Here is a 26,430-nt window from a genome sequence, read left to right as displayed (position 1 = left end):
TGCACTCACTGTCCCACCCACGCACAGACTCTGAAAGCAAGCATTTATTTAGAATATTTATTTATCTTTTACATGACAAGACACAAAAATTACAACTTCTTAAACTCTTCAAAAGAAAAAAATATAATTCTGTAAGCAGCAGCAGCAGCTTTCAAGGTACAGACATGATAAGGGGGGAGGCTCCCAGGAGCAACCGTGAAGGAGGGATGGCCCGGACTGGGGCCCCTGGTAGTGTCACTGGGAAGGGGCCTCCATGGAGGGGGTTGGGCTTGAGGGACACAGCACCAGCACTTCAGTCAATCACCAAACACAATCACATGGCCAGGGCAGGGGATGAGGACTGCTTTGATTCAGAACAGAGGATCCAGGGCTGGAAGGGTGTGGCTTCTCAAAAATGGACAGAGGCCCAGAGAGCTGCATGGCCCAGGCTTCACACTGGCCTTCGTGCTCCCCTTCCCCCACAAGCAATCTCTGTCCAGGAGTAGGGCTCTCCCAGAAGTTTCCAGGCTGGAGAACTAAACTACTGGACGGGTCAGCAGAAGACCTGAGGCACACACAGCACACAGCACACAGCACGGGGCGCCTGACTCCATCGGGAAAGGCAACTGTGCCCTTGAGGGCACATCCCCGTGCAGCCTGGCCAGCCAACTGCTAGGGGGTGGGGGGCAACCTGCCCCATCACAGGCACACAGAGACCTCAAGCAATCCAGGTCCCACATGGGGTGGGGGCCCAAAGGCTCACCAGGAAGAGTATGTGTGGGGTGCCTGGGATCAGGATTGAATGTGGCAGCACACCCAGCCTAGGAATCCTAGCTTAACACGAGGATAGAACTTACTCCTGTAAGGCTGGCTGGGGAGGCAGAGTGGGGTCCTGGTTGAGGCAGAAAGAGCAGCAGGGCAAACAGACTGATGGACGGAGGACAGGCAGAGCCACGTGGGCACAGCAAATTCAATAAATAACTTTGTGTGTGTGTGGGGGGGTCCCCTTCATAGACCAGGAGAGCCTCGGAGACCGGAGCCAGTGGACTACAGGGTAGGGTCTGCCTGCCCAGACCAGGCCTGGGGGCCCCAGCCCAGAGACCAGCTCTGTCTTAGGGGGTGTTCAGGCCAGGTAAGACTGGGTTAGGGTACAGGGATGGGACAGGACTGGCTCAACGGGACTGGCTTAAGGAATGTACAGATTTCTGCATTTTCTACATAAATAAAACCTTGATCCCAATTTTTTGTCCCTCAGGACCCCATGGGGGCCTATGTGTGCACCACCCATGTGGACCCTGCACCCTCCCCCTGCCTTCTTGTTTGACGGGGAGGACTGGGGAGAGACCAGTCCTCCTCAGGCTTGTGCTGGTCACCCTGTTCTGGCCCCAGCCCATAGGCTAGGGAGATGCAGCCACGGGCTCAGGCCTGGGGTTCTTGCAGCAGCCCCAGCAGGGACTCAGCAATGCCCAGGAAGTAGACCACCTGGGCGATGCCAAACAGCGGGGCGATGACCAGTGCCCGGCAGTAGGCACCTTTCAGGAAGGCTGAGGGGCCCTCATGTCTCCAGATCTTCCTGTAAAGGAGCAGAAGGTCAGAACTGATGCCCAGCCCAGCCCAGCCCAGCCCGGCCCTGCCCCAGCTCACGGGACGTGGCGCACCTGGCACAGTCCAGAAACCCCGAATAAGTGTCCTCATTGACGCCTCTCTCAAGTGACTGAAGTCGAGTCTTCACCACTACAAGGAACATATGAGTCATTAGGGGAACCTAACCTCCCCCCACCAACCCCCCACTGCCCAACTGGGGCCCAGATCCAAGCACTGACCATCACAGGGGTTGACAGCCACGGCAGCTGCGCTCCCAGCCACACAGCCTGCCAGGAAGGACACATAGAAAGGTGACTTCTCCTCAGAAGATGGGCGGCCCAGCTGGTTCAGGTTGGCAAACAGGGGGAAGTAGACAATGGAGAAGGGGACATCCCTGTGGGGAAGGAGGGAGGCGGTGATGCTGGTGCTAGGGACCATCCCGCAGCCCCCTTTCTCCCATATGCCCATCTTTCCACCTGAGCAGTGTGGCCCCCAGTCCCTTGTAGAGGCCAGCGATGCCGTGGTTCCGCAGCAGGTCACGGGTCAGCTGGGTGGCAGTGGGTCGAGGAGCAGCTGGAGCCTCTACAGAGGGCTGGGTACCTCCCTGGGCGGAGAGCTGAGCCTGAGCAGCCAGAATCTTCCTCTGAGCAGCTGGTGAGAAAGGATCTCTGGTCTCTTCCTCCTGGCTTGGGGAAGGGGCAGGGGACAGGGTCTAACTGTTGTCCCCACCCGGGTTCTGTCCCCTCCCTGCACCTTACCAATGCGGCCTGCATCTTGCAACTGGATCTTCAGCATCTCCATGGGGGTGGTCACAATCACCTGGCAGGTGCCAGCTCCGCAGCCTGCTAACATCTCCTTAGGCAGAGTCAGCTTCTGTCTGTAGGGAAGGGGCAGGGCTGTGAGCGAGGTGGTGAGAAACAGCTCCCTACTTGGGGCAGAGGTGTAAAGGGGGATGGGAGCTGTGGAGGTCCCATAGGAGCACAGCCTGGGCTTTAGACCCTTCAGCAATAGGCATCCAGCCCAGAGGACAGATGATCTCATATGCAAGGGCTCATAAAGAGAAATGGGGGGGGGGGGCGGAAGGGGCCAACCTTGTAGCCCCATACCCTAGTGATGGGATGGCTGCTTAGTGCCCCCAAATTCTAGCAGCAGACAGTGGCTGGGGGCCAACAGCCACTGACTCAGCAGCTGCTTTGTACCTCCTCACGTGGGAAGCAGGGAAGTGCCTGCCCTCACAAGGTCAGGGATGTTGAGCAAAGGGACTGAGATGGAAGAGCCTCTGGGGGTCTGATACCAGCTTAGGGGACTGCTGGGGCAGGGGTGGGATGAGCAACACACCCTTCCTTAGGACCTGGGCCCCAGCACCAGGGTGGCCGAGCCTCTCACCCATCCTTAGAGAGCTGATGTCTGAAGAAGTCGTTAGCCGCCAGCTTGATGGCCTTCTCGGGGGTGACCAGGGTCAGGTTCACTGCTGCTCCTGTGGGGGGTGACCAGGGTCAGGTTAACTGCTGCTCCTGTGTGTGTGGGGGGGTGACCAGGGTCAGGTTAACTGCTGCTCCTGTGGGGACACAGGCACGTCAGGTGGGGAGAGACTTGCTGGGTAGCTTGGGTTAGGGAGGCTTTGGGATAACACTTTGCTCCACACTGGCAAAGCCTGCCTGGCACTCCTTGGCTGCAGCCTCCTGCCCTCTCACCCACATATGGGCTTGTTTTGTGCCAGGCAGGCGGGAACCAGGCAGGATGGGGTGGCGCTGTGTCCTCCCTCCCCTCTTTTTGCCCTCCCCAGAATTCCACCTCCATCTGTCTCTGATTTTGGCAGAACAGACCTCTCCTTAAAGGCAGTGAGGAGCAGGCCCCCAGAGACTGCAGTGGGCCTCCTTCCTGGGTACAGGTGTTTCCACTGGTGGGAGCAAAGTGTGGGTTTAGGCTCAGGAAAGGCTGTGAATGGCCCAGAGCCGAGGGCTCAAGCATCTGGGCAAATCCACCCTCAGGGATTGTTTTCTAAGCTGCTTTGCATAAGCCCCCTGCCCTACTCTCTTTGTGGTCCTGCTCATCACATAAAGTAGTGGAGGAGATCTGAGCCACTGAGAGAGAGAAAAAGAAACACACCCTGTCCTGCTCTTAGAGTAGGAGATGGATAGGAGAGTATTCACATGAGGGTGGAGACCCACCACCCTGCAGAAGAAATCCCCTCAGACATCCAATTCCCCCAGCACTAAGGGTTGGCAGTGGTCCCCATCGCACCCAGATGCTACCAGCAACACATAACGTGTGTCCATACTTACAGACCAAGCCCAGGCATGCACCTCTGACCCTCCTCCCAGTTAGACCCGCCTGTCGCCCCTGCCAAGCCTCACCCCTGTACATGCCGAAGTAGCCCTCAGAGCGGATTGTCTTGATGAGGCAGTCAGACCTGTAGCCAAGAGGATGGCAATAAGCTGTGGCCAGCTGGACCCTGGCCCTGAGTCAGGCAAGGGCAGCCAACGCCTTCTCTGCCCAGTATGATCATCCAGGGCCCACAGAGAAGCCAAATACTCTGCCTGCCAGGGCTAGGCTCTCCCTCAGGCGCACCCTACCCTGTTGCCCCTCCATCAAACCCAGGGGTGTGGAAGCAGAGATCAGAGGTGGAAGCTGTGCCCTCGTCCCTCCTACGCTCTTCTCACTCACATGCTGGCATACATGCGTTGGCCATTCTGCTGGTTCTGCAGCCGTGTCTTAGCCAGGTCGATGGGGAACACGCAGGTGACCCCGATCAGCCCAGCGATGCCACCATTGATGAGCTTGGCCGGCAGGCTGTGTATGCAGGGTCAAGTGTCAGGACTACCATACTCAACCACAGGATGGGGGGATGGGGAGGTCATGCTGGGAAGGGGGTGAAAGCCAAGACCAAAGCCCAGGGTTGGGGGGGGGGTCCCTCTGACCTGATCTGCTTATCAGCCATTTACACCAAGTGAAGCAGGAGGCTGACTCAGACCAGACGGTGTGTTAAGTGGAGGCACTGGTGGGGAGGGGCTGCTGAGGACAATGAGGGTGGCTGGCGGTGGTGGCTGATGGTGGGGGAGGGGATGTCCTCACCTTCAGACCAATTTCAAGACTTCTGCCACCTGAAAGAAAGAAGGGACAGAATGAGTGACAGATGGTGGCTGATCAGAGAAAGTCGCCTCCCCACCCACCGACCATCTCACAAGGGCACGAAGCCCCTCACTCCCCAGACCCCGTGCTGCAGGCTGCAGTCATTAAGGCGCCCTGGGGATAAAGGGGGGAGATGCGGGAAGGAAGAAAGGGAGGCCACCCATCCCTGGGGCCACCTGGCTTTCCTTCAATGCCCTCCCCGTGGCGTCCTCCCAGGCAGCCAGGGACTCACGCTCAGGCGCTCACGCTCACGCACAGAAAGCAAGCTCCAGCTTTTAAAGGGCCAGGTGCCTTTTAGTGCAGTGGTACTCGGGACCCTGGACTTGAGCTGCAACAGCCAGCTCCCAACCTTGAGCAGAGGCAGCTAGCATCTGCCACTGTCAGCGGGATAGGGCAGTGGTGGTTCCTCCTTTGTGGAGCTCCTGGGCAGAGCAGACTCAGTTCCATAGCAGCTCACCCTGGGCCACAGAGCCCCTTCCCACAGAAAAGCAAGATTCTCACCCACCCCGAGCTGATTGCCCACCTTCCTGTCCACTTCCCAAGGGAAGTGTTTCACTCCCGACAGACGCAGCAATCTAGGGATAAGGACACGGGGAAGACAGGACAGAAATAAATGGTACGAGGAGGGAAGTAGAGGGATGTCTGTCTCCCAAGGCATCCGTGATTGGTACACCCCATTCCCTTAGGGTGGCAGAAAGGCCTCTCCTATCAGCTGCAAGGATGGGGATCCGGGAGCCAGCCTCTTTATCCCCTGAGGGACACAATCATCAAAGCTGAGCTGGGGTGGGTTCCAGGAGTCCTGAGTCCTGTGTATCTCCCTGAGCCCTCAGAGGTCGCCTGTCACACACAGGCCAGTACCCTCAGTGCTGCCACGAGGGCTTACATAGCTGTCTCACACTAAAGAGCCCCTGGACCCGTTGCCCACCTCTCCCCATACAAGCTGCCGGGTTCTGCTCACCCTGAGCGCACCCCAGAGTGCGCACAACTGCTGCTCCGCGGCTGTAGAGCTAGCGCGCTCGCTGAAGAGATAAAGAGGCCGGCCGGGGAGGGAGGAGTCGAAGGGCTACGGGGATTGGCCGTGGGGCGGGGCGGGGCGGACCTGGGGGGGGACTTTCTCTTTCACTTCGGGCTAGGTGATAATCTCCGCAGCTTTGGGAAAAGACAGGAGTAAGACAACTTCTGGGGGTCTGGGGCTGGGCCTAGCCTAAGAGTTAAGAAGGGACAAACTAATCATAAGAGCCTACCCACAAGGACCCCAGGCCCAGGCCACCACGTTTGCAGGCCACTCGGTAGGTTTCTGTCAGCAGCCTATGGGATGAGCACAGCTGTCTATAGCCCTGGAACCCCAGTGAATGAGACACCCTGTTCGGATCTGTCAACATGTGCCCTTGAGAAGTGGGTCAACACCCACTGTGCTGCGAGACCTGGGTGTACCCATCAGGGAACCTTAGGTTGGGGCACGAGAAGGTATACCTGTTCTCTGGGAAGGTCAAGGAAAGGATGCTTAACTTTCAAAGGCCACTGACAAGCACAGGCCCTGCTCACCTAGCAGGTCCAGAGGACACGGGGGCGGCACTCCAGGCGCCCTCTGCCCTCTGCCCCAGCTCTGCACACCAGGGGCCTCAGTGGAGGAGTACCTGTCCTTCCTAAGCCTGGTATGTGCCGAAGGACTGAACTCTGAACTGCAGTCTGATTACCACAGCAGCTCTCCCTGCTGCCCCTTCTCCAGAGGAAGTCCATCCTTCCCTATGCCTCTGCCCTCGAGAATAGTGAACCTGCTGTCCCTCAGCTGCTATTTCCCCTCACAGCTGGGATCTGGGCACCTGGCTGATGTGTGTGTGTGTCCTGGAAATCAGACTATCTGAAGCCAGTACGGAAGAGCCAGGCAGACACTGAGATCCCATGGACTGAGTCAGCCCTGCACCAGAACCAGAACTAAACAAAACAGGTTAACACCAGGGAGAACAGTTGCTGAGCAGAGAGTGAAGGGTTCCTGAAACAGCAGACAAGGGGAAACCCTCTGGGCTGTTGTCTCTCTCACCCAGCCCCAGGATTTTTGTTTTTTTGAGACAAGATTTTTCTGTGTAGCCCTGGCTGTCCTGAAACTCCCTCGGTAGACCAGGTTGGCCTTGAACTGGGTGCTGCCTCTACCTTGGGTGCTGGGATTAAAGGGCTTTTTATTGTGGACTCTCATTAGTTTGAGACAGCTGTCAGGGCTCCCTCAGCACCCTCTATGTTACCATAGAAACCTGATTGCCCAGTCTAGCCGCTGAGAATCCAGAGCTTTCTGCCTAGCTGTCCCAGCCTTCCCCAGTCAGGCCAACTGAGAAAGATCAGTTCAGCATACAGAGGCTAACAGCTTCTTCTGCATTTCCATGAATGAAGCTACCCATTTCCTGCCTAAAAGAAAAGCAGCCAGGCAGTGGTGGTGCTCACTTTTAAACCAAGCACTCGGGAGGCAGAGGCAGGCGGATCTCTGTGAGTTCAAAGCCAGCCTGGTCTACAGAGTTCCAGGACAGTCAAAGCCACATAGAGATCCCGACTGGGGGCGGGGAGGGGGAATAGAAAGAAAGAAAAGAAAAAGAAAAGTGACTGGGCTGGGGCTGAGCCCCGCCACCAGCGTGCCCCTCCTCCCAATCCAGCCCCCTCAGCCCTTCCTCTTAGGGAGGTTAGCTTCGCCATGCTAGCTAGAAGGGTCATAAAGAGGTCATCTACTGCGAGATACCCCAGCTATCCTACAAAGAAAAACCAAGGATGGGGGTACATCCTCTGCTCCAGGGCAGATCATATCCTTTACCCCACGGTCAGGGCTGAGCTGGCCTCGCTATCTCCATCCGGACGACGCGGATTCTAACTATGTACGTGCCCACGCACATCCCGCGGGTTCCCACGTGTGTGGGGCCCCCAGCCCCAGAGGAAAAAAAAAAGACTAAAAAAAACCAAAAGACAACCCAGGTCCAGCTCTGGGGCTTCCACACTGCTGGGACACGTGTGCGCGGGGAGCGCGCCCGGCAGCGCCGAGACCGAGCACGGCCTTCCACACCCGAGACAGCCGGTCGAGGTTACCGTTGGTCCAGGCTCTGCCGGAGACGCGGTGTCTGAACAGATGCCACCTCTCCCAGCCACCAATGCCACCCTTTTCCTCCCCGCAACCCAGCCAGATCTGGGTGGGCGCCACAGAAACTGGCCGGCTAGCACTCACCACACGGCCACCGCCGGAATCGCCTCCCCGCTGTGCCGCGCGCGGGGCCTGCACCTAAGCTGGGAGGCGCGTCTCTCGGAGGCGCGCCCGCTCCGCCCTAAACTCGCTGCTGTCGGCTCCCCCTCCCGGCCGGCGTGGCCACTGCCACCAGCCACAGCCTCAGGCTACCTTTGAGGGGGCTTTCTGGCGTATCCCGAGGCCCTCTTTGATCTTCCCACCTCAAACCGGGATAGAGACGAAGTACCGGGGGCAGGCAACGTGTGGTTGGGATGGCCCGGGGGAGGTTTGGTCCCAGAGCACCAAGATAGATGCTCCTTAGACACCGCCCACAGATACTGGTGGGCGGGGCTTATGCACCAGTCTGTTACAGATGACTTTGTATCCACACCTGCTGCAGGGTTACTATGTAGAATGGCTCCTCCCCATCCCTGAGGAAGAGACACAGGAGGACCTAGAAATGGCTCACTGGGTAATGGTGTTTGCAACTAAGCCTGGTGATGCCCGAATTCATTCCCAGGGAGCACTTGGAAGGGGAGAAACGGGAGAACAACCTCTGCAAAGCTTTTCTCTGCCACACACAATAAATAGGTTTTATTTTATGTATATGGATGTTTTGTCCGCATGCATGTCTGTACACCACATGCGTGCCTGGTGCTGTGGAGGCCAGAAGCCACCATGTAGGTACAACTTGAGTTACAGACTGTTATGAGCCACCATGTAGGTACTGGGAATTGAAACTGGGTCCCTCAGAAGAGCAGCCAGTGCTGTTAACTGCTGAGTCATCTCTCCAGGCCTTTTCTGCCCTCATCTTAACAGGAGGACTAGGCTTCCGATCACTTAGGCACCCCTCCCTCTATCCTATAAGTAATCAATCTCAGAGGTACACGGGGAGCTGGAGGCTAGCTTGGGCTAGACAGTAAGACCTATCTCAACTTGTAAATATACCAAGCTTTTAAAGCCATGAGGAGTTTCTGTATGCTGGGGCACTGTGCCACACAGGTGAGGTAGAAGGATAGGGGAGGGCTCTGCCCCACTGGTCAAGGAAAGTCAAGGGCCAGCTTAAGTCTGAGCCTAGACCTGGGCAGACTCTGGGATCTGTGAAGCTGAGGTGCCAGGCAGAGGCGAGTCCTCAGGGGCCAGTCCTGTGCGCCTGATGCTGTCCTGATACTTGTGACGGCCGAGCTCCAAGATGGCACGCACCTCTTCAGCCACATCCTGCCGGTCACTCTGCTCCAGGGCCTGCACCAAGTGTCCCACAGCCCCAGGCTGTCCAGCCTGGCGCTCAGCCCAGGAGAAGAGCATGTGGCGGATCTGCCCATCCAGGTCGTCCCTGGGGGGGAAAAGAGCGGTGATGAAGGCATTCTGCCCAGGACCATATACCACATACAAAGGCTCAATGTTTCAAAAAGGAGTTTCTTGCTCCATGGGCTGATGACCAGACCCTCCGTATCCAGGCTGGTGTTTGCTCCGCCTCCATCTTTGAACGCTTTCAGCTACTGTGTGTGTGTGTGTGTGTGTGTGTGTGGGTTGTGAAGTTGATGGGCGTCAGAAGCTCACCTGAACTCATGCCGGATACGCTGTAGCTCACGGTAGGGCATACCTAGGTGCAGGGCCACGGTTGGCCAGTCAGGACCTAGGCGTGAGGCCACACTCAACAAGTTGCTCTGAGTCAGGAAACCAGTTTCTGCATCACCCAGGTTCAGAGGCATCAGGGAGAAGTCTGTCCCCTGCCCACTTCCCTGGGGCCCCCGGAGTCTCTGTCAGGAGGCAAGGATACAGTAAGTTTGAACCCATCCTCTTGTCTTTGCTCACCCAGGGACTCTGTTTCCTCCTGTCAGCTCACGCCTCTCCAGTCTCACCGGCAGCTTGATGGGCAAGGTGGCCATCCACAGTGCATCTGTGCCCTTCCTCTGCCGGGCAGCCTCGGCTTCCTGAGGCACCTCCACGGGAAGTGAACCCCGATAAAAGGACACCTGGGGAAGGATCAGGTGGGTGCTGAGGAATATCCCTTTACGCTGTATGAATATATGTTGCTGTGATTGGTTTAATAAAGAAGCTGACTGGCCAATAGCTGGAAAGAAAGAGACTGGGCAGGGGAACCAGACTGAGAATGCTGGGAAGAAGGGCAGAACCGGGGCTTTGTCAGTCAAATGCAGAGGGAGCAGAAGATGAATGTGCCATGCTAATACAGGTACCACCAAGTGGCAGAGCATAAATAAGGAATATGGGTTAGCTTAAAAAGAGCTAAGCCGGGCGGTGGTGGCACATGCCTTTAATCCCAGCACTTGGGAGGCAGAGGCAGGCGGATCTCTGTGAGTTCGAAACCAGCCTGGTCTACAAGAGCTAGTTCCAGGACAGGCTCCAAAACCACAGAGAAACCCTGTCTCGAAAAACCAAAAAAAAAAAAAATTGTAAGAGCTAGTTAGTAATAAGTCTGAGCTTTGGCCGGGCATTTGTAATTCATACTAAGCCTCTGAGTGATTATTTGGGAGTGGCTGCATGATAGGAAAACTCTGTCTACAGATGGGCTTCAGAACTGTAGCCTTAGTCCAGGTACCTTGGGGGTCCTGACACATCAGCCCACCTGGCCTCGGACAGCCTGAGCTTCCCGGTCCAAGGCTGTGGTGATGTACACCTCCTTTACATTCTTCAGGTGTGAATAGAAAACAAAGCAGATTCTGCCATCCACGCAGTCTGGACGGTCTGTGGAGGGAGGTGGGTGTGAATTCAGTAGGGGGGGGTCAAGGGATCACACCCCAGCGCCCCCTGGAGAAGAGACCTACCAGCATCTACATCAATGCCCCGCTCAAAGGCTGCAAAGAACTTCTCACCCTCAAACATCTCCACGGTGTCAGAGGGTTCAGGGCCACGGTATCGATCCATCAGCCGACACAGGGTGGCATCGACCTGTGGAGCACCCACAGGGATTAGAGGTCAAAACTCTGTAGCCACCCTAGCCTTCAGGTCACACCCCCCCCCCACCGCCTTCCTGCTGCCCCACCTTGTTGCGGGGTAGGCACTGCAGCAGGACCTGCTCAGGGTCCCGGCGCCTCTGCAGTGCAATGAGGTTCACGCGGTGCAGCCGCAGCCGTTCCCAGGCCTTCCGTGCCAGGCCCCCTACACAGGTTTTGGTGGTATACCAGAGCCAGTACCTGGAAGTGCTGGAGTTGAGGTGTGGCCATACCCATGAAGGGCAGAAGGGATGCTGAGGAAGCTAGGGGACACTGACCAGGAGAAGTGTGTGACCTGGAAGCGTGCGTACAGGTGGGTGAGTTCCAGCGCCACCTGAGTGGTGATGTCATCCCAGGTGGCTATCGAGGGTGTTCGGTAGAGCAGGTGTAGGTGGGAACGGTCCAGACTGAACCCTGGACAGGAAATAGCAAACGGCTGAAGCCCTCTCTAAATGTAGCTCCCACTTCTAAGCACCCAGCTCTGGTCCTGAAGCAAGCAAGCCTCACCTGTAACACCAGGAGGCAAGGGCAACTGCACAGTGACTGGCTGTAGGAAGCTGGGGGGCCCGCTCTGTGAGAGGCACAGCAAGGGGCTCACTGATGCCTCTGACTCTTCCAGGAGGTTTCTCAGCTCTAGACCAGCCATATGCACTACCTGGACAGAGAACCATGAGTGTCTTCCTGTATGCTGAGGCACCCCCTGCCACCCTTGGCACTGGCCTGACCACTATACCTGCATGGAGACTTGGCGAGGCTCTTCTGTGGCCCCAGAAGGAAAGGTGACTTTGACCCCAGGATGACCCGAGGAGCACAAAAGTGCTCCCTCTGGTGGCAACAGGCAAGTGTTGGATACTGGGCGTAAAACGACAAGAAACCAGGAGAAGTGGGGCACCTGGCATCGAGCCCAGAGCCTCTGGAACACATGGGAGGAAAGGGTCAGGGCAGAGACGATGGGCAAGGGTGGGTGGTGTCAGGGCAGGCTGCTCCTGTCCCCTCACTCCCAAGGGCCTAGGCAGCTGTCACCTTGGGTGCCTCTTCCTCCAGGTGGGTCTCTAGGTCAGTCCAGCTGTCGTCACTCCGCGTCCTTACAACTACCTCACGGCAGCGTTGGACTCGTGGGGGGACGAACAGCAGCCATAAGCTCACATCCTGTCAGGCAATGGTGGTGTGTGAGAGAAGGCCAGCCTACACCTGCCCCCTACCCATCCTTGACACACCTGCTGGAAAGCCACCCCATGGGGCTGCAACTCCAGAACACCACTTAGCAAGAAGTCATGAGGTCCCAGGGAGACCAGGTGAGGCTCCGGCAGCCACAGTCGATAGTGGATGGTGATGGGCGTGGTGGTGGCTCCTGCTGGGAACTGTAGGCGGACACCACAGGCCAGGGTCACAGAACAGCCATGGGGAGTCACAAGGAAGCTGAGTGAGGAAAGAGATATGAGGGCAGACAGACAAGGTGCCCCATGTGTCCAGGGAGACAGGGTAGACAGATGTCTCAAGCCACCTTCCCACTGATACCTGTCCAAATCCGAGGTTAGGAAGAGCCTGGGCATTTCCGGAATCTGGGATATGTCTGCACAAGGGGCAGGCTTGTGGTTACAATGATGACATGCCTTTGTCCTCTTATAGCCTGACCATGCCCATGCCAAGCCTACCTGGGGGACTTGGGGGTGCTGGAGAGGCCTCACCCAGAGGGTTCCCCTGCACGCGCACAAAGGGGGCGTCTAGGAGCTCAGCAGGCAGGTCCCGGAGCTGGTTGTCCCTTAGGTCAAGCCGAGTGATCAGTGGCAGGTGGGCCAGGCCAGTGGGCACTGAGGTCAGGAGGTTGCTGTGCAGAACAAGGAGCCGCAGGGACCGTAGCCCCGCTGCAGGCAAGTGCTGGTTTAGGGTTGGCTCTGGGCACCTTGACAAGATACTCACACTAAAGGCTTCAGGCTCTATCGTGTGGTGGGACAAAGATGGATATGAACTACGAGGAGCCAAGGAGGCAGAAGCAAAGTCAAGGGGCCACCTGGGAGCAGTGAGGGTTCACATGCCAAGGCAATCCCAAGACTTTAGGGTTGCAGGGGCCCTCAGGGCAGTGGAGGTATGGGCACTGGCTGTGGGGGAGGGGCACATTGTATTAGCTGGTGAAACGAAGCTGGTACCATGGTTACTCACCAAGGGAGGCTGGGAGATTCTGCAGTCGGTTGGAGGCCAGATTGAGCTCACTGAGGTTGCTCAGGTTTCCAATCTCAGAGGGTATGGTGTCTAGAAGATTCTCAGAGAGATCAAGACGCTGAAGTGCAGACAGGGACCCCAGGGTTGCGGGTAGCTTTTCTAGGCAGTTGTGCCTCACAGAGAGGAAGGTGAGGGCAGGCAGGGCCCCCAGGACCTCGGGCAGCTCCGAGAGACGGTTGTGAGAAAGCAGCAGTGCATCCAAGCTGCGTAGCTCCAGGATGCAGGGCGGCAGCGTCTCCAGTCTGTTGAAGCTCAGGTCCAGGTGGGCCAAGCAGCAGGCCAAGTCACTCAGGCCAGCAGGCAGAGTGGTCAGGGTACCACGGAGGCAGGCACCCAGGGCGCCCCGGCTCTGGCCGCCTGGAAGTGGAGGAGAGAGCTGTGGCCCTCAGAGTTGGAGTCTTAGTTCAGCCCTGACTGCCAGAAGAAGTAGTAGGGAGGAAGAAGCTTCCCTGTGAAGCCGGCCATTGGGATAGAGAAAAACAGAAAAGCAGACAGAGAAGACCACCAGTGCCTATCAGATGACAGCATCACCCGACAACAACTGGCATCTGCAGAGACCCAACTGGGCACCTTCAGGGTCCTCGCTGGCAAGACAGAGCCCAGCCAGCCGCACTGTGGGGAGGAAGGTGATAGGGCTGAGGACAGAGAAAGCAAGCCGTGGGGTAGGTGTTCACACCTAGGTGCAGGGAGAAGAGAGATCTGGAGCTAGGGTTGGGACAAGATGGCCTTTGTGGACCAAGAAGCAGAGGCAAAGCAGGACAGGGTCAGAATAAGGGTACTCACCTTTGAGGACCAGGGAGCGAAGGTGCAACAGACTCCACGGAACCTGGGCTAGGGTGTCATCTAGCAGTCGAGGGTCCTCGTGGGTACTGAGTCGCAAGAACTCCACCTGCAGCAGCTCTGGGGGCTGCTGGGAACACAGGTACTGCAGCCGATGGCAGCCCCCCGGGTGCACGTCTAAGTTCAGCTGGTTCCCAACCAGGAGAAAAGGTGCCCCGGGCCTGGATTCCACAGCCTCCACAGCGGATCTTGCAGCATCCTCTGCAGCAGCTGCAGTTTCCTCCGGCTCCAGCCCCTCCAACACTGCAGCCATCACCCATGGAAGGTCCTCGGGGACCAGACATGTCCCAGCTTGCCAAGCAAGCCTGCTCAGGCAAGGCCGAGGAAAGCTGCAGAAGCAGGGGGAGAAGTGAGCTTTAGAGGACCAGTTCCTCCTTCCGATCAGAGTAACAATAACTCAGTCTGGAAGAGGGAGCTCTTGAAACCACTGGTCCAAGAATTCAGGGCCTGAGGGATACAGAGTGGTCACTGCAGCCCAAGGACCTACGTCTGTGCTGTTAATGAGAACTAGATCCTCCTGTCCCAAGGGCCACCCGGGAGGGAGACTTTGTGAACAGTCAGGGGAGCTCTGCTAGATCAAGGACAAGGGTAATCTGGCCACGTGACCCAGACCCCACCTACAGGGCTATTGAAATAAGGGCCCACCCCTAACCTTTACACTCGTCAGTTTGGGGAGGACCCAGGACCCTCTTCCACTACAGGCGTCGCTGTGCAATAAAGGGTCAGCAAACAGTGCAAAAGGGAGCCAAGAAAACTTTGAGTTTCCAGGGCTTGAATCTCACATCACGGCCCCGTGGAGAAGCTCTCGCGCCACAAAACCCAATTCACACCTCCGTCATATGGGAAATGTATAGAGGGGCTCCGTTGGCGTGGAGTCGCTTTGGTCCCGCCTCTGCAGCAAACTTCCCACCACCCACTGAATACCTGCAGCGACGATCCCCGCGCCAGTATAGGCGCGCTCCACGCCGGCTTCCCGCCGGCGCGCTTCCGGGCGGGCGCTCGGGCTCCGCCCTTCCCCATTAGCCACTAGGGGCTCCTGGGACGCTGACTCCCACCTCCTGTTTGGTTGCCGGCCCTGGAGAGGCAGGCGTCGCGCATGGAAACTGACATTTTCAGCCCTCCACAACCCCAGACCTGCTGTGGCACTGCATAGTCTGGGCACCAAGTGCATTCTGAGGCAGAAATTTCGGGTAGAACTTTAGGGTATTGTCGCACTCCTTGTTAGAAGCTCAAACTATGAATGCCCAATGTGCAGCTAGCACCAAGGGCTTCCTGTGGGAACCCTGTAGGACAGCAGTTCTCGACTTGTGAGTCGCAAACCCTTCGCCAAACCTTTCTTCAAAAATATTTACATTTGGGGGCTGGAGAGATGGCTCAGAGGTTAAGAGCATTGCCTGCTCTTCCAAAGGTCCTGAGTTCAATTCCCAGCAACCACATGGTGGCTCACAACCATCTGTAATGAGGTCTGGTGCCCTCTCCTGGCCTGCAGGCATACACACAGACAGAATATTGTATACATAATAAATAAATAAATAAATAAATATTAAAAAAATATTTACATTTGATTTATAACACTAGTAAGAGTACAATTATGAAGTAGCAATAAAAATAATTTTATGGTTAGGGGGTCACTTAAAACGTGAACTGTATTAAAGGGTGGCGGCATTAGGAAGGTTGAGAACTACCGAGTCTAGGGCCTCCTTCCCAGGCTCTGCAGTGAACTCTAGGCTATTGGACCTTGGATGTCCTCGCTGAACATCAGGACCAGCTGCGCTGAGAATGAGCTTCCTGGCTATGCCTCTTTGAATCCTGTGGATCTCACAATAAAAAACAAAAACATAAAAAAAAACAAAAAAAGTTGCCCAAGTCCTTTAACTGGTGAATAGCAAAGTTAACACTCCACATCCTTTTTTTAAAAAAAAAAAATATTTATTTATTTATTATGTATACAAAATTCGGTCTGTGTGTATGCCTGCAGGCCAGAAGAGGGCACCAGAACCCGTTACAGATGGTTGTGAGCTACCAAGTGGTTGCTGGGAATTGAACTCAGGACCTTTGGAAGAGCAGGCAATGCTCTTAACCTCTGAGCCATCTCCCCAGCCCTGTTGTTTTGTTTTTTGAGACAGAGTTTCTCTGTGTAACAGCCCCAGAATTTGCTCTGTAGACCAAGCTGGCCTCAAACTCACAGTTTGCTTTCTTTTTTTATTTTTTCTTTTCTTTTTTTTATATTTATTTATTTATTTATTATGTATACAATATTCTGTCTGTGTGTATGCTTGCAGGCCAGAAGAGGGCACCAGACCCCATTAAAGATGGTTGTGAGCCACCATGTGGTTCCTGGGAATTGAACTCAGGACCATTGGAAGAGAAGATAATGCTCTTAACCTCTGAGCCATCTCTCCAGCGCAGCACTCCACACTCTCAACAGATCTGGTGAACTGGAAATGAACAAGAGGACCATCAGTCAACAGTCTATGCCTCTATGCAACGGGCAAGCCCCCCGTGGCCTCTGGGCTTCCATTCTTCCTAGTACCTGTCTCTTTTTCACTGTTTTGACAAAGCTGCCAGAAAGATCCTTACAAAAACCAGTCCCACTGTACAATACAAGAACTTCTGGGGGGCTGGAGAGATGGCTCAGAGGTTAAGAGCATTGCCTGCTCTTCCAAAGGTCCTGAGTTCAATTCCCGGCAACCACATGGTGGCTCACAACCATCTGTAATGGGGTCTGGTGCCCTCTTCTGGCCTTCAGGCATACACACAGACAGAATATTGTATACATAATAAACAAATAAATATAAAATATAAAAAAAAGAACTTTCGGAGGCATCACAATCTCTGACTTCAAACTCTACTACAGAGCTACAGTACTGAAAACAGCCTGGTATTGGCATAAGAACAGACAGGAGGACCAATGGAACTGAATAGAAAACCCAGATATCAATCCACAAATCTTTGAACACCTGATTTTTGACAAAGAAGCAAAAAAATATCAAATGAAAAAAAGAAAGCATATTTAACAAGTGGTGCTGGCATAACTGGATATCAACATGTAGAAGAATGAAAATAGACCCATATCTATCATCATGCACAAAACTCAAATCCAAATGGATCAAAGACCTCAACATAAACCCAGCCACACTGAACCTTATAGAAGAGAAAGTGGGAAGTACACTTGAACGTATTGGCACAGGGAACCACTTCCTAAATATAACTCCAGCAGCACAGACACTGAGAAAAACAATTAATAAACAGGACCTCCTGAAACTGAAAAGCTTCTATAAAGCAAAGGACACGGTCAACAAGACAAAACAACAGCCTACAGTGTGGGAAAAGATCTTCACTAATCCCACATCAGACAGAGGTCTGATCTCCAAAATGTACAAAGAACTCAAGAAATTGGATACCATACGTGGCGCACGCCTTTAATCCCAGCACTCGGGAGGCAGAGGCAGGTGGATCTCTGTGAGTTCGAGGCCAGCCTGGTCTACAAGAGCTAGTTCCAGGACAGGAACCAAAAAGCTACAGAGAAACCCTGTCTCGAAAATTCAAAAAAAAATTGGATACCAAAAGAATACAAAATCGAATAAAAAAAATGGAATACAGACCTAAACAGAGAACTCTCAACAGAGGAATCTAAAATGGCTGAAAGACACTTAAGGAAATGTTCAACATCCTTAGTCATCAGAGAAATGCAAATCAAAACAACTCTGAGATTCCATCTTCCACCTGAAAGAATGGCCAAGATCAAAAACACTGATGACAACTTATGCTGGAGAGATTGTGGGGAAAAGGGAACACTTCTGCATTGCTGGTGGGAGTGCAAGCTGGTACAGCCCCTTTGGATGTCAGTGTGGCGATTTCTCAGAAAATTAGGAAACAACCTTCCTCAAGACCCAGTAATACCACTTTTGGGTATATATCCAAAAGATGCTCATGTGCTCAGCTATGTTCATAGCAGCTTTGTTTGTCATAGCCAGAACGTGGAAACAATCTAAATGCCCCTCGACTGAAGAACGGATAAGGAAAATGAGGTACATTTACACAATGGAGTACTACACAGCAGAAAAAAATAACGACATCTTGAATTTTGCATGAAAATGGATGGAGCTAGAAAATATTATTTTGAATGAGGTAACCCAGACACAGAAAGACAATTATCACATGTACTCACTCATAGGTGGTTTTTAACATAAAACAAAGAAAACCAGCCTACAAACCACAATCCCAGAGAACTTAGACAACAATGTGGATACTAACAGAGACTTACATAGGTCTAATCTCCATGAGAAGTAGAAAGTAGAAAAAGACAATATCTCCTGAGTAAATTGGGAGCATGGGGACTTTGGGGGGTGAGGTTGAAGAGGGGAGAGGAGAGGCAGGGAGCGGAGCAGAGAAAAATGTAGAGCTTAATTAAAATCAATTTTAAAAAAAAGAAAAAACCAAACCAGTCCCAGCTGGGCGGTGGTGGCGCACACCTTTAGTTCCAACACTCGGAAGGCAGAGGCAGGCAGATCTCTTGTGAGTACGAGACCAGCCTGGTCTACAAAGCAAGTTCCAGGACAGCCAGGACTATTACATAGAGAAACCCTATCTCAAGAAAACAAAAATAAATAAATAAATAAATGGATTGATTAATTAATTAATTAAAAACCAGTCCCGAAGCTTAGTATAATTGTGCTCACCTGCAAGCCCAGGACCTACCTGAGATGGGAGGATTGTCATCTTAGGCTGTACAGCAAGACCTGTCTCAAAAGCAATAATTGTACAACTGTTATATAACTTTATACTACTGAGCTTGGTAAGCTGGTACATGGAATATAAGGTGTAAAAGTGTTCTTCACCATAGAGCAATCTCACCAGCCCTGTTATGTATTAGAGTTGTGTTTTTGTTTTTTGTTTTTTTAAAAGTCACAGCATAGGGCTAGAGAGATGGCTCAGAGGTTAAGAGCACTGACTGCTCTTCCAGAGGGCCTACCTTAAATTTCCAGCAACCACATGGTGGCTCACAACCATCTGTAATGAAATCTGGTGCCCTCTTCTGGCCAGCAAGCATACAGACAGACAGAGCACTGTATACAAAATAAGTAAATAAATAAATCTTAAAAAAAAAATCACAACATAAAAAAAAAATCATGTCAGGTATGGTGTGCATGTGTTTAATCCCAGCGCTCTGAAAGTAGAAGCAAGTGGATCTCTGTGAGTTCCAGGCAAGCCAGAGTTTCATGAGTCACTGTCTCAAATAAAATAAAATAAAATAAAATAAAAGAGAAGTCTGGAGAAAGGGCTCAGCATCCTCATTAGGCATCTTTAAGGTTGCCTTTTTTTTTTTTTTTGAGACAGGGTTTCTCTGTACCTTTGGAGCCTGTCCTGGAACTAGCTCTTGTAGACCAGGCTGGCCCCAAACTTACAGAGATCCACCTGACTCTGCCTCCCGAGTGCTGGGATTAAAGGCATGCGCCACCACTGCCCAGCTCATATCAGGCATCTTACTACTGCCTGTATGTCCAGTTCCAGGGGAACTGTTGCTAAATTCTGGCTTCTGAAGGCACTGCACACATGTGGTACACATACAAACAAGCAGACATATACACATTCCCATTAAAAGAAAAATCAACCAGGGCTAGAGTGATTGGCTCCGTGTTTAAGAGCACTGGTGGTTCTTTCAGAGGACCTGAGTCACGTGGTGGCTCAGGACTGTCTTTAATGGGATCTGATGCCTTCTCTCATGCAGACATGGAGGAAGACAGCACTCATCCATAAATAATTCTTCCAACAGCAACACCTAGTCTGGACTCATTCTAGTAATGTGAGGCACTACACACAAAGTAAGGTGACACTGTCCTGGAGGTTGTCCCCCACAGTTGGCTTCTGCCAGCATGACCTATTTCAGGCCAACTTGTACTGTAGTCTTGGCAGGGTTAGAGAAGGCTTCTCATTTCTCAGCTCAAAGTTACTACTTGTGAAGATTTACTGGTCTTGTAAGACAAAGACTTTTTTTTTTTTTTTTTTTTTTGGTTTTTCAAGACAGGGTTTCTCTTGCAGCTTTGGAGCCTGTCCTGGTACTAGTTCTTTTAGACCAGGCTGGTCTCAAACTCACAGAGATCCACCTGCCTCTGCCTCAGGAGTGCTGGGATTAAAGGCGTGCGCCACCACTGCCCAGCTAAAACAAAGACTTTTTTCTTTCTTTTTTTTCTGCATTTATTTATGCATTCATGTCTGTGGGTTGGAGGACAATTTGTGGGAATACCTAACTTCTTTCCACCACGTGAATCCTGGGATGGAGCTCAGATTGTCATGCTTGGTCGCATGTACCTTTTACACGCTACACTATCTTGGGAAGATAGGGGCAAAATAAGCCTGCTAACTCAGGCTTCATCATTACTCAAGGGCATGGGTACCTGTTCCAACAGCATTGAAGCACTGGTCTCTAGTGCCAGACTCTTCTGGCCTAGCCGGGAAGAAAGGTAGGCTCTCAGAGGCGAATGTAGAGACACGCTTTTGGTTTTTCTAAACAGGGTTTCTCAGTGTAACCCTCACTCTCCTGGAACTCGCTCTGTAGACCAAGCTGACTTCAAAATCAGAGATCTTCCGCCTCTGCATCACAAATGCTGGGATTAAAGGCGTGCGCCACCATCGCCCGCAGAGGCACCCTATGCTGGGATTAAAGGCACCCCCCCTTTTTTTTTTCCGAGACAGTCTTTGTCCCGGCTGTCCTGGAGCTCAGTGATCCACCTGCCTCTGCCTCCCGAGGGCTGAGATTAAAGATGTGCTCCACTATGGCCCGCACACTAGGGTAGAAGAGGCAGACGGATCTCTGTGAGTTCGAGGCCAGCCTAGTTTACATAGAGATGCCCAGAATAGTCAGAATTATATGGAGAAACCCTGTCTGGGGAAAAAAAAAAGGTGTCACCAGATATGGCTGCAGACACTAACCCCCCAGACAGATAGCCCACCACCCCCGGGCCAGCTGAACATGGGATCCATTATCCCTGTCAGACTTCGGACCTCTGGTGCCTAAGGCCAGAGGACGATTCGCACACAACCATAATTTGAACCTCCGGCCCCACATCTAGCCCACGTGCAACAAGAGAAGGCCAAATGGGGGCGCACTTCCGGTGGCAAGCTCCACCTGGCAATGATGCATCATGGGACTTGCAGTTCACTCGGGTGGGACCTCAGCACTGCATGTTGGGAGTTGTAGCGCCGCGTGGCATGTTGGGAATGCGAGGCGTTAAAGGGGTTTGAAAACTCTTGGAGGTCCTTCCTCCGTGCCCTCATGGGTCTCGGGGGACTCTCGCCCACATTACTTGAGCACCTGGCCCCCGAACAACCTGCTGTCCTTGCTGGGGTGAACACCTGACTTCAGTCAGGGCGATGGCTTCCTTCCGGTTGCCCATTTCGTCACTGGGAGGCGCCCCCGTGCGGCGCCGTGCGCGTCCCGGGGGCTTCTGGGTAGCGGTTTACCCCCGCCCACTGCGTCAGCGTCTTCCTTTCGCCGCCTGACGCCGCCGAGGTCGCACGCGTGAGGCCGGTCCGCAGCAGCCGAGTGAGTAGACTTGCCTGTCGGGCTGCCAGCTGGGGTTCAGACTGAAGGGTGGGTGGCGGCGGGGATTCTAGAGGTGCGCCGCCTCCCATGGTTGGAAGTTTCGGGCCGCACGTGGCCTCACGTGTTGCCTAAAATGGAGGGGTAAGCAGTAGGCCTCTTGGTAACACCGCCGCTGTTTCCTCTCTCTGTCCCGTTCAGCATGCGCTACGTCGCCTCTTACTTGCTTGCCGCCCTTGGGGGCAACTCCTCTCCTAGCGCCAAAGACATTAAGAAGATACTAGACAGCGTGGGCATCGAGGCGGACGATGACCGGCTCAACAAGGTAGCTGACTGCTTTGCTTCCCTTTGGTCCGGGTACAAATGTCGGCCCGTGGCGGCCCTTACCGTATTAGATCAGGGTCTTAACTAAAATGTGAATGGCTTGTTGGAAATGGAGGGAGGGAGGAGGCCTAAGCCGGACTTAGTGGTGGTTTCTTTTTAAATACCCTTTTTTAAGGATCTTGTTCAGGCCAAGAAATGAGTGCAAGACAAAAGCCTGGTCATCATGCTTTTGTGGAAGTTTAGTACGACTTAATTTGTGTAGTTCTAATAATTTTGAGACAAGGTCTTACTGTGTAGTTCTAATCAGGAACTCGCTCCGTAGACCAAGTAACTTTATTAAGTGTTCTTATTAATTACGGTGTGCAGTAGGTGATACACATGAGTGGTTGCTTCAGAGGCCAGGGGTATCTAGATTTCTCTGGAGCTGAGATTAATGCTGTCTGACAGATGGAAGTGTGGGGCATGACTTGGGAAGGGTAGCCACCCAAGCTACAGTGTGAAATCCTGTCTGGAAAGAAAAAACAAAACAGTAGTACATGGAGTTATCAATAGAGCTACTCTTTGCCCCTAAAATGTTCTAGAAAAGTATTTTACACTCTTTAGGCTGCAGGGATGGAACCCAAACTCCCGTCATGAGCCTTTGAATGCTAGCATTTGAAACTTAACCACTGCCAGCATTATTGTTCAGAGGATTCAGTCCTGTGGCTCTTGGCCAGCTACTGTGACAATGGTGTGGGTCTAGAACCTTCAGAACACTTGGCCCCTATGTTGCACCACCAATTGTGGCTAGGGATGTGTTGATACTGACCACTAGGTGTGGTTGTCTACCACAGGTCATCAGTGAGCTGAATGGAAAAAACATTGAGGATGTCATTGCCCAGGGTGAGTTCATTTATATGCATATATGTTTGTGGTCCATCCTAATCCCTGCTGATCAGTCAGTGATCTGCCAGGCTTCGCTTGTGGACCAGAGCATCCTAGAAGCCCTGCCAGAGTTAAGCGAGGCCTTTTTAGGCTTGTGCCAGTGGCACTTCTGAACACATTCAGGAGCTGGCAGTGGGAGCACTCTTTTACTCCTTCCAGGATGTCAAAAGCTTTTTCTGTGGGCAGGGGCTGGGGACCCTAAACATTGGTACAGGTGTATAGGCTTGCCTCTGCTGGGATTAAAGGCATGCACCACCACCGCCTGGCCAGTCTTTAATTTTTTTTTTTCTTTTGGTTTTTCGAGACAGGGTTTCTCTGTAGCTTTGGAGCCTGTCCTGGAACTAGCTCTGTAGACCAGGCTGGCCTCGAACTCACAGAAATCTGCCCGCCTCTGCCTCCCGAGTACTGGGATTAAAGGCATGCGCCACCATCGCCCGGCTCAGTCTTTAAATTTTTTAAGCTCTGAGTAGCCCTGCTGTCCTGGGACTCCTTGTGTAGGCCAGGCTCAGATCCACCTGACTACGGGTTTATAATGTATCACTGTCTGTGAAATTTGTTCTTATGTTAATTGGTGAGGATGTCAGATCCCCTGAAACCAGAGTTTCATGAACTGCCATGTAAGTGCCATGAATTAAACCTGGGTCCTCCAGAAGAGCAGTAAGTGCTCTTGAGTCCTGGGCCATCTCTCATTCCTAGCTTGTTTGTTTAAAGGTTTGTTTTGTTTGTATAAGAGGAGCCTGGTCTTTTTTTGTTTGTTTGTTTGTTTTTGTTTTTCTCGAGACTGTTTATCTATAGCTTTTGTAGCCTGTCCTAGAACTAGCTCTTGTAGACCTAAACCAGGCTGGCCTCAAACTCAAAGAGATCCACCTGCCTCTCTTGTACTGGGATTAAAAGCTTTCCCTGCCACTGCCTGCCGACTTTTTTTTTTAATACAAAGTTTCTTTATATAGTTGCGGCTGATCTTGAACTTAAGATTTTGTTGTGGTTAAAGCCATGCACTCACTATACCTGGGTGGTTTGTCTTTTTTTTAATACTTCATTTAACTTTATGTTTCTTGGTATGAAGCTGTCAGATTCCCTGAAGCTGGAGTTTGAGACAGTTGTAGGCTGCCATGTGGGTGCCTTGGTTGGTCTCTATGTGGAAGAGCTTCCTTGGCTGGACCCCTGTTCTGTTCTCATGTGTTTTTTTTTGTTTTTGTTTTTTTTTCTGTTTATGTAGGTGTTGGGAAACTTGCCAGTGTGCCTGCTGGTGGAGCTGTGGCTGTTTCTGCTGCCCCTGGCTCTGCAGCTCCTGCTGCTGGTTCTGCCCCAGCTGCAGGTAAGTAGAAGTCTGATGGGTGAGTGGTGATAAAAAGGGATTGGTACATAAGACTTGGTGTTGGGTATGGCTCCCAGGGCAGGGCAGCCTGAATGACTTCTTGGAGCAGTGCTTACTTTGGTGTTCCTCTACAGCAGAGGAGAAGAAAGAAGAGAAGAAGGAGGAGTCCGAAGAGTCGGATGATGACATGGGATTTGGCTTGTTTGATTAAATCTGTGCTCCCCTGCAAATAAAACCTTTTTATGTATCTTGAGTGGCCTTTACGTGTATTGTCAACATGTGTCATCCATGCTGTGTCCTTAAGCCAATCTCCACCCAGAGAGCTGGGTAGGGAGGAACTGGACCTCCTATGTGTCCTTTACTTATCTTAGCAGGGCCATTACTTGGAAGAATTGTCAAGCCCTGTGAGAGAATAGATAAAGATTTTACTTAACTCAAGCTTGAAGGGTGAAAATGATCTAGTTTCCTTGTAAGGATTGTGGTGTGAGATAGATGGCTTCCGTCATTAAGCTTTTCATTGTGTTCTAGCTAATGACCCATCCTCTACATTGGTCATATGTGGAAATGTGGGTGAAGGGTTTTGTGCTGGCTGTAAACTTAATCCTGGGGTGGGCAGAGTCTGTCTCACAGGCTACTCTGGAATGTGAAGCCCAGGCCTTTTTAACTCCCTCCACAAACTGATCAACAAGGGGTCGCTAGGTCTGCCTTTTAGGAGACATTTGAGTGTCAGAGGGGCTGGAGGCAGTCGCTCTGGTCCCAGGCTGTGGTGACACAGGCCTTTAATCCCAGCACTTGGGATGCCGAGGCAGGTGGATCTCTGAGGCCAGTCTGGTCTACAAGAGCTAGTTTCTGGACCACTAGGGCTGTTAGAGAAACCCTGTCTTGAAAAACAAAAATAGGGACTGCATGAAGCCGGGAAAGACAGTGGGTATAGAAAAGATCAGAAGCCATAGCTTCATAACTGGAGTGAGCTAGCTACAAGGGAGCAGGTAAAGCTATGTCTAGGGACAGGAGGGTCTATACCCTGAAGAAAGGAGCCTGTCCTCATAAGGCTGCTAGTGGGAGTTACCCGGTTTCAGCATTCTGAGAAAGGCCAACCATGTTCTTGGCACCAGCATCTCCCAGGGGCCTGAAAGCATGTGTACTCAAACAGCCTGATGCACTGTGAAAATAAGAGCAGAGGTCCTACTGAGCTGGGGAGGCACTGTCCCTTGGGCCTGTTACTGGAAAAAATTGTAGGGAGGATCTTAAATCTTATGACCACCATGGTAGTAAGCCCTAGGCTTGCTGGCTCTAAGGACTTGTTCCTGTAGTGTATCATGCCTCTAAACTGCATACCATATTTCCACCTTGAGAGCATTTGTTCTCAAATTCACTTATGTGGCCCAGGCAGTATGGGACAGATTTGCCTCGAGTGAAGGATCTTTAAAAGTCAAGTGAGCCAGGTGGTGGTGGTGGTGCATGCCTTTAATCCCAGTGGAGTTCAAGTTGAGGCTGGCCAGGGTGGTTACACAGAGAAACCCTGTCTCAAAAATTTGGGCCAGGGGTAGTATAGTGGCAGAGTACTTGCCTAACACCTAGGACCCCCTGGGTTTAAACCCCAGAATTAAAGGCATTTCCCCCACCACCGCCCTGCTAAAAGCACTGTTCCCAGTATCCACATTGGGTGGTCTGGTCAATCACAACTGTAGTTCAAAGGGATCTGACTTCTCCAGACTCTGGGCACCTGAACTCAGGTGCACCTACCCCTTCTACATAAGCATAATTGAAAAAGTAAACCATAAGCTATGTGTCGAGGTCCACTTGAGAGGTAGAAATGAGTATATCTGAGTTCCAAGAAAGCCAGGGCTGCAAACACTCAAAAACAAAATAAGGGGTTGGCGATATGGCTCAGCGATTAGGAGCACTGGCTACTTTCCCAGAAGACCAGGGTTCAGTTCCCAGCACCCACATGACAGCTCATAACTGTCTTTAACTCAAGTTCCAGGGGATCTCATACCTTTACACCAATGTATCTATCTTAAAAAAAAAAAAAAATTCAGGTGGTGGCAGCACACGACTCAAATCCTAGCACTCAGGAAGCAGAGGCAGGCGGATCTCTGTGAGTTCAAGGCAGCCTGGTCTACAAGAGCTAGAGCTGTTATACAGAGAAACCCTGTCTCGAAAAAAACCCAAGCCAGGCGGTGGCGCACGCCTTTAATCCCAGCACTCGGGAGGCAGAGACAGGCGGATCTCTGTGAGTTCGAGGCCAGCCTGGTCTACAGGAGCTAGTGCCAGAACAGGCTCCAAAGCTACAGAGAAACCCTGCCTCGAAAAACAAACAAAAAACAACCAAAAGTTCTATTACATTTTCCCTGGACTCTGTTTATCTGATTGTTTGCCAAAGCTCTACTCAGTAATCCCAGGATACCTT

At 52.5% G+C, this 26,430-nt stretch overlaps 3 protein-coding genes and 1 non-coding gene across 13 annotated transcripts; 2 read left to right on the top strand and 2 right to left on the bottom strand.

Annotated features, from left to right (window-relative positions):
* Window positions 1-43: 43 nt before the first annotated feature.
* Window positions 44-8,084, bottom strand: Slc25a22 (solute carrier family 25 member 22). Of its 8 annotated transcripts, none has more exons than XM_041666967.1 (11): window positions 5,654-5,704; window positions 4,928-5,117; window positions 4,485-4,667; window positions 4,231-4,356; window positions 3,921-3,976; window positions 2,950-3,040; window positions 2,322-2,440; window positions 2,040-2,214; window positions 1,803-1,957; window positions 1,638-1,713; window positions 44-1,552 (listed from the first exon to the last, which is right to left on the bottom strand). In XM_041666967.1, the coding sequence occupies exons 3-11, from the start codon at window positions 4,502-4,504 to the stop codon at window positions 1,399-1,401; spliced, it is 972 nt and encodes a 323-aa protein (XP_041522901.1). In that variant the 5' UTR covers window positions 4,505-4,667; window positions 4,928-5,117; window positions 5,654-5,704; the 3' UTR covers window positions 44-1,398. The 8 variants fall into 8 exon arrangements, with proteins under 8 accessions (XP_041522901.1, XP_041522902.1, XP_041522907.1 ...); XM_041666968.1 differs by lacking the exon at window positions 5,654-5,704 and adding an exon at window positions 5,219-5,254; XM_041666973.1 differs by lacking the exons at window positions 4,928-5,117; window positions 5,654-5,704 and adding an exon at window positions 8,066-8,084.
* Window positions 8,085-8,600: 516 nt separating this feature from the next.
* Window positions 8,601-18,743, bottom strand: Pidd1 (p53-induced death domain protein 1). Of its 3 annotated transcripts, none has more exons than XM_041666780.1 (16): window positions 18,610-18,743; window positions 13,852-14,237; window positions 13,009-13,425; window positions 12,504-12,713; window positions 12,367-12,421; window positions 12,066-12,267; window positions 11,872-11,997; window positions 11,582-11,761; window positions 11,356-11,503; window positions 11,127-11,262; window positions 10,899-11,049; window positions 10,681-10,804; window positions 10,482-10,600; window positions 9,757-9,870; window positions 9,455-9,654; window positions 8,601-9,227 (listed from the first exon to the last, which is right to left on the bottom strand). In XM_041666780.1, the coding sequence occupies exons 2-16, from the start codon at window positions 14,159-14,161 to the stop codon at window positions 8,969-8,971; spliced, it is 2,751 nt and encodes a 916-aa protein (XP_041522714.1). In that variant the 5' UTR covers window positions 14,162-14,237; window positions 18,610-18,743; the 3' UTR covers window positions 8,601-8,968. The 3 variants fall into 3 exon arrangements, with proteins under 3 accessions (XP_041522714.1, XP_041522715.1, XP_041522713.1); XM_041666781.1 differs by lacking the exon at window positions 18,610-18,743 and adding an exon at window positions 14,833-14,982 and having other exon boundaries at window positions 10,729-10,804; XM_041666779.1 differs by lacking the exon at window positions 18,610-18,743 and adding an exon at window positions 14,833-14,980.
* A 2,568-nt stretch (window positions 18,744-21,311) lies between these two features.
* Window positions 21,312-24,270, top strand: Rplp2 (ribosomal protein lateral stalk subunit P2). The gene is made up of 5 exons (XM_041666918.1): window positions 21,312-21,454; window positions 21,653-21,776; window positions 22,609-22,657; window positions 23,919-24,017; window positions 24,152-24,270. Exons 2-5 carry the CDS (start codon window positions 21,654-21,656, stop codon window positions 24,226-24,228), a joined length of 348 nt encoding a protein of 115 aa, XP_041522852.1. The 5' UTR covers window positions 21,312-21,454; window position 21,653; the 3' UTR covers window positions 24,229-24,270.
* LOC121458185 lies at window positions 22,687-22,818 on the top strand. The gene has a single exon (XR_005975823.1). It is a non-coding gene; the product is annotated as a small nucleolar RNA SNORA52 (small nucleolar RNA).
* Window positions 24,271-26,430: the final 2,160 nt, after the last annotated feature.

The sequence above is a fragment of the Microtus oregoni genome, unplaced genomic scaffold, assembly GCF_018167655.1.
Source record: "Microtus oregoni isolate MIOR12 unplaced genomic scaffold, Mior012 000016F_ref0000370, whole genome shotgun sequence".
Classification (NCBI taxonomy): Eukaryota; Metazoa; Chordata; class Mammalia; order Rodentia; family Cricetidae; genus Microtus; species Microtus oregoni.
This window is presented reverse-complemented; position numbering and strand designations above follow the sequence as displayed.

Coding starts and splice junctions, on each gene's coding strand:
- Rplp2 (XM_041666918.1), top strand. CDS start 21,654: ATGCGCTACGTCGCCTCTTACTTGCTTGCCGCCCTTGGGGGCAACTCC. Junction 21,777..22,608: donor ACGATGACCGGCTCAACAAG/GTAGCTGACTGC, acceptor TGTCTACCACAG/GTCATCAGTGAGCTGAATGG. Junction 24,018..24,151: donor TGGTTCTGCCCCAGCTGCAG/GTAAGTAGAAGT, acceptor GTTCCTCTACAG/CAGAGGAGAAGAAAGAAGAG.
- Pidd1 (XM_041666780.1), bottom strand. CDS start 14,161: ATGGCTGCAGTGTTGGAGGGGCTGGAGCCGGAGGAAACTGCAGCTGCT. Junction 12,422..12,503: donor AGCACCCCCAAGTCCCCCAG/GTAGGCTTGGCA, acceptor CCCCTTGTGCAG/ACATATCCCAGATTCCGGAA. Junction 9,871..10,481: donor CTCAGGCTGTCCGAGGCCAG/GTGGGCTGATGT, acceptor ATCCTTCCCCAG/GTGTCCTTTTATCGGGGTTC.
- Slc25a22 (XM_041666973.1), bottom strand. CDS start 4,504: ATGGCTGATAAGCAGATCAG. Junction 3,977..4,230: donor CAACGCATGTATGCCAGCAT/GTGAGTGAGAAG, acceptor TCTTGGCTACAG/GTCTGACTGCCTCATCAAGA. Junction 1,958..2,039: donor CTGGGGGCCACACTGCTCAG/GTGGAAAGATGG, acceptor CCTTCCCCACAG/GGATGTCCCCTTCTCCATTG.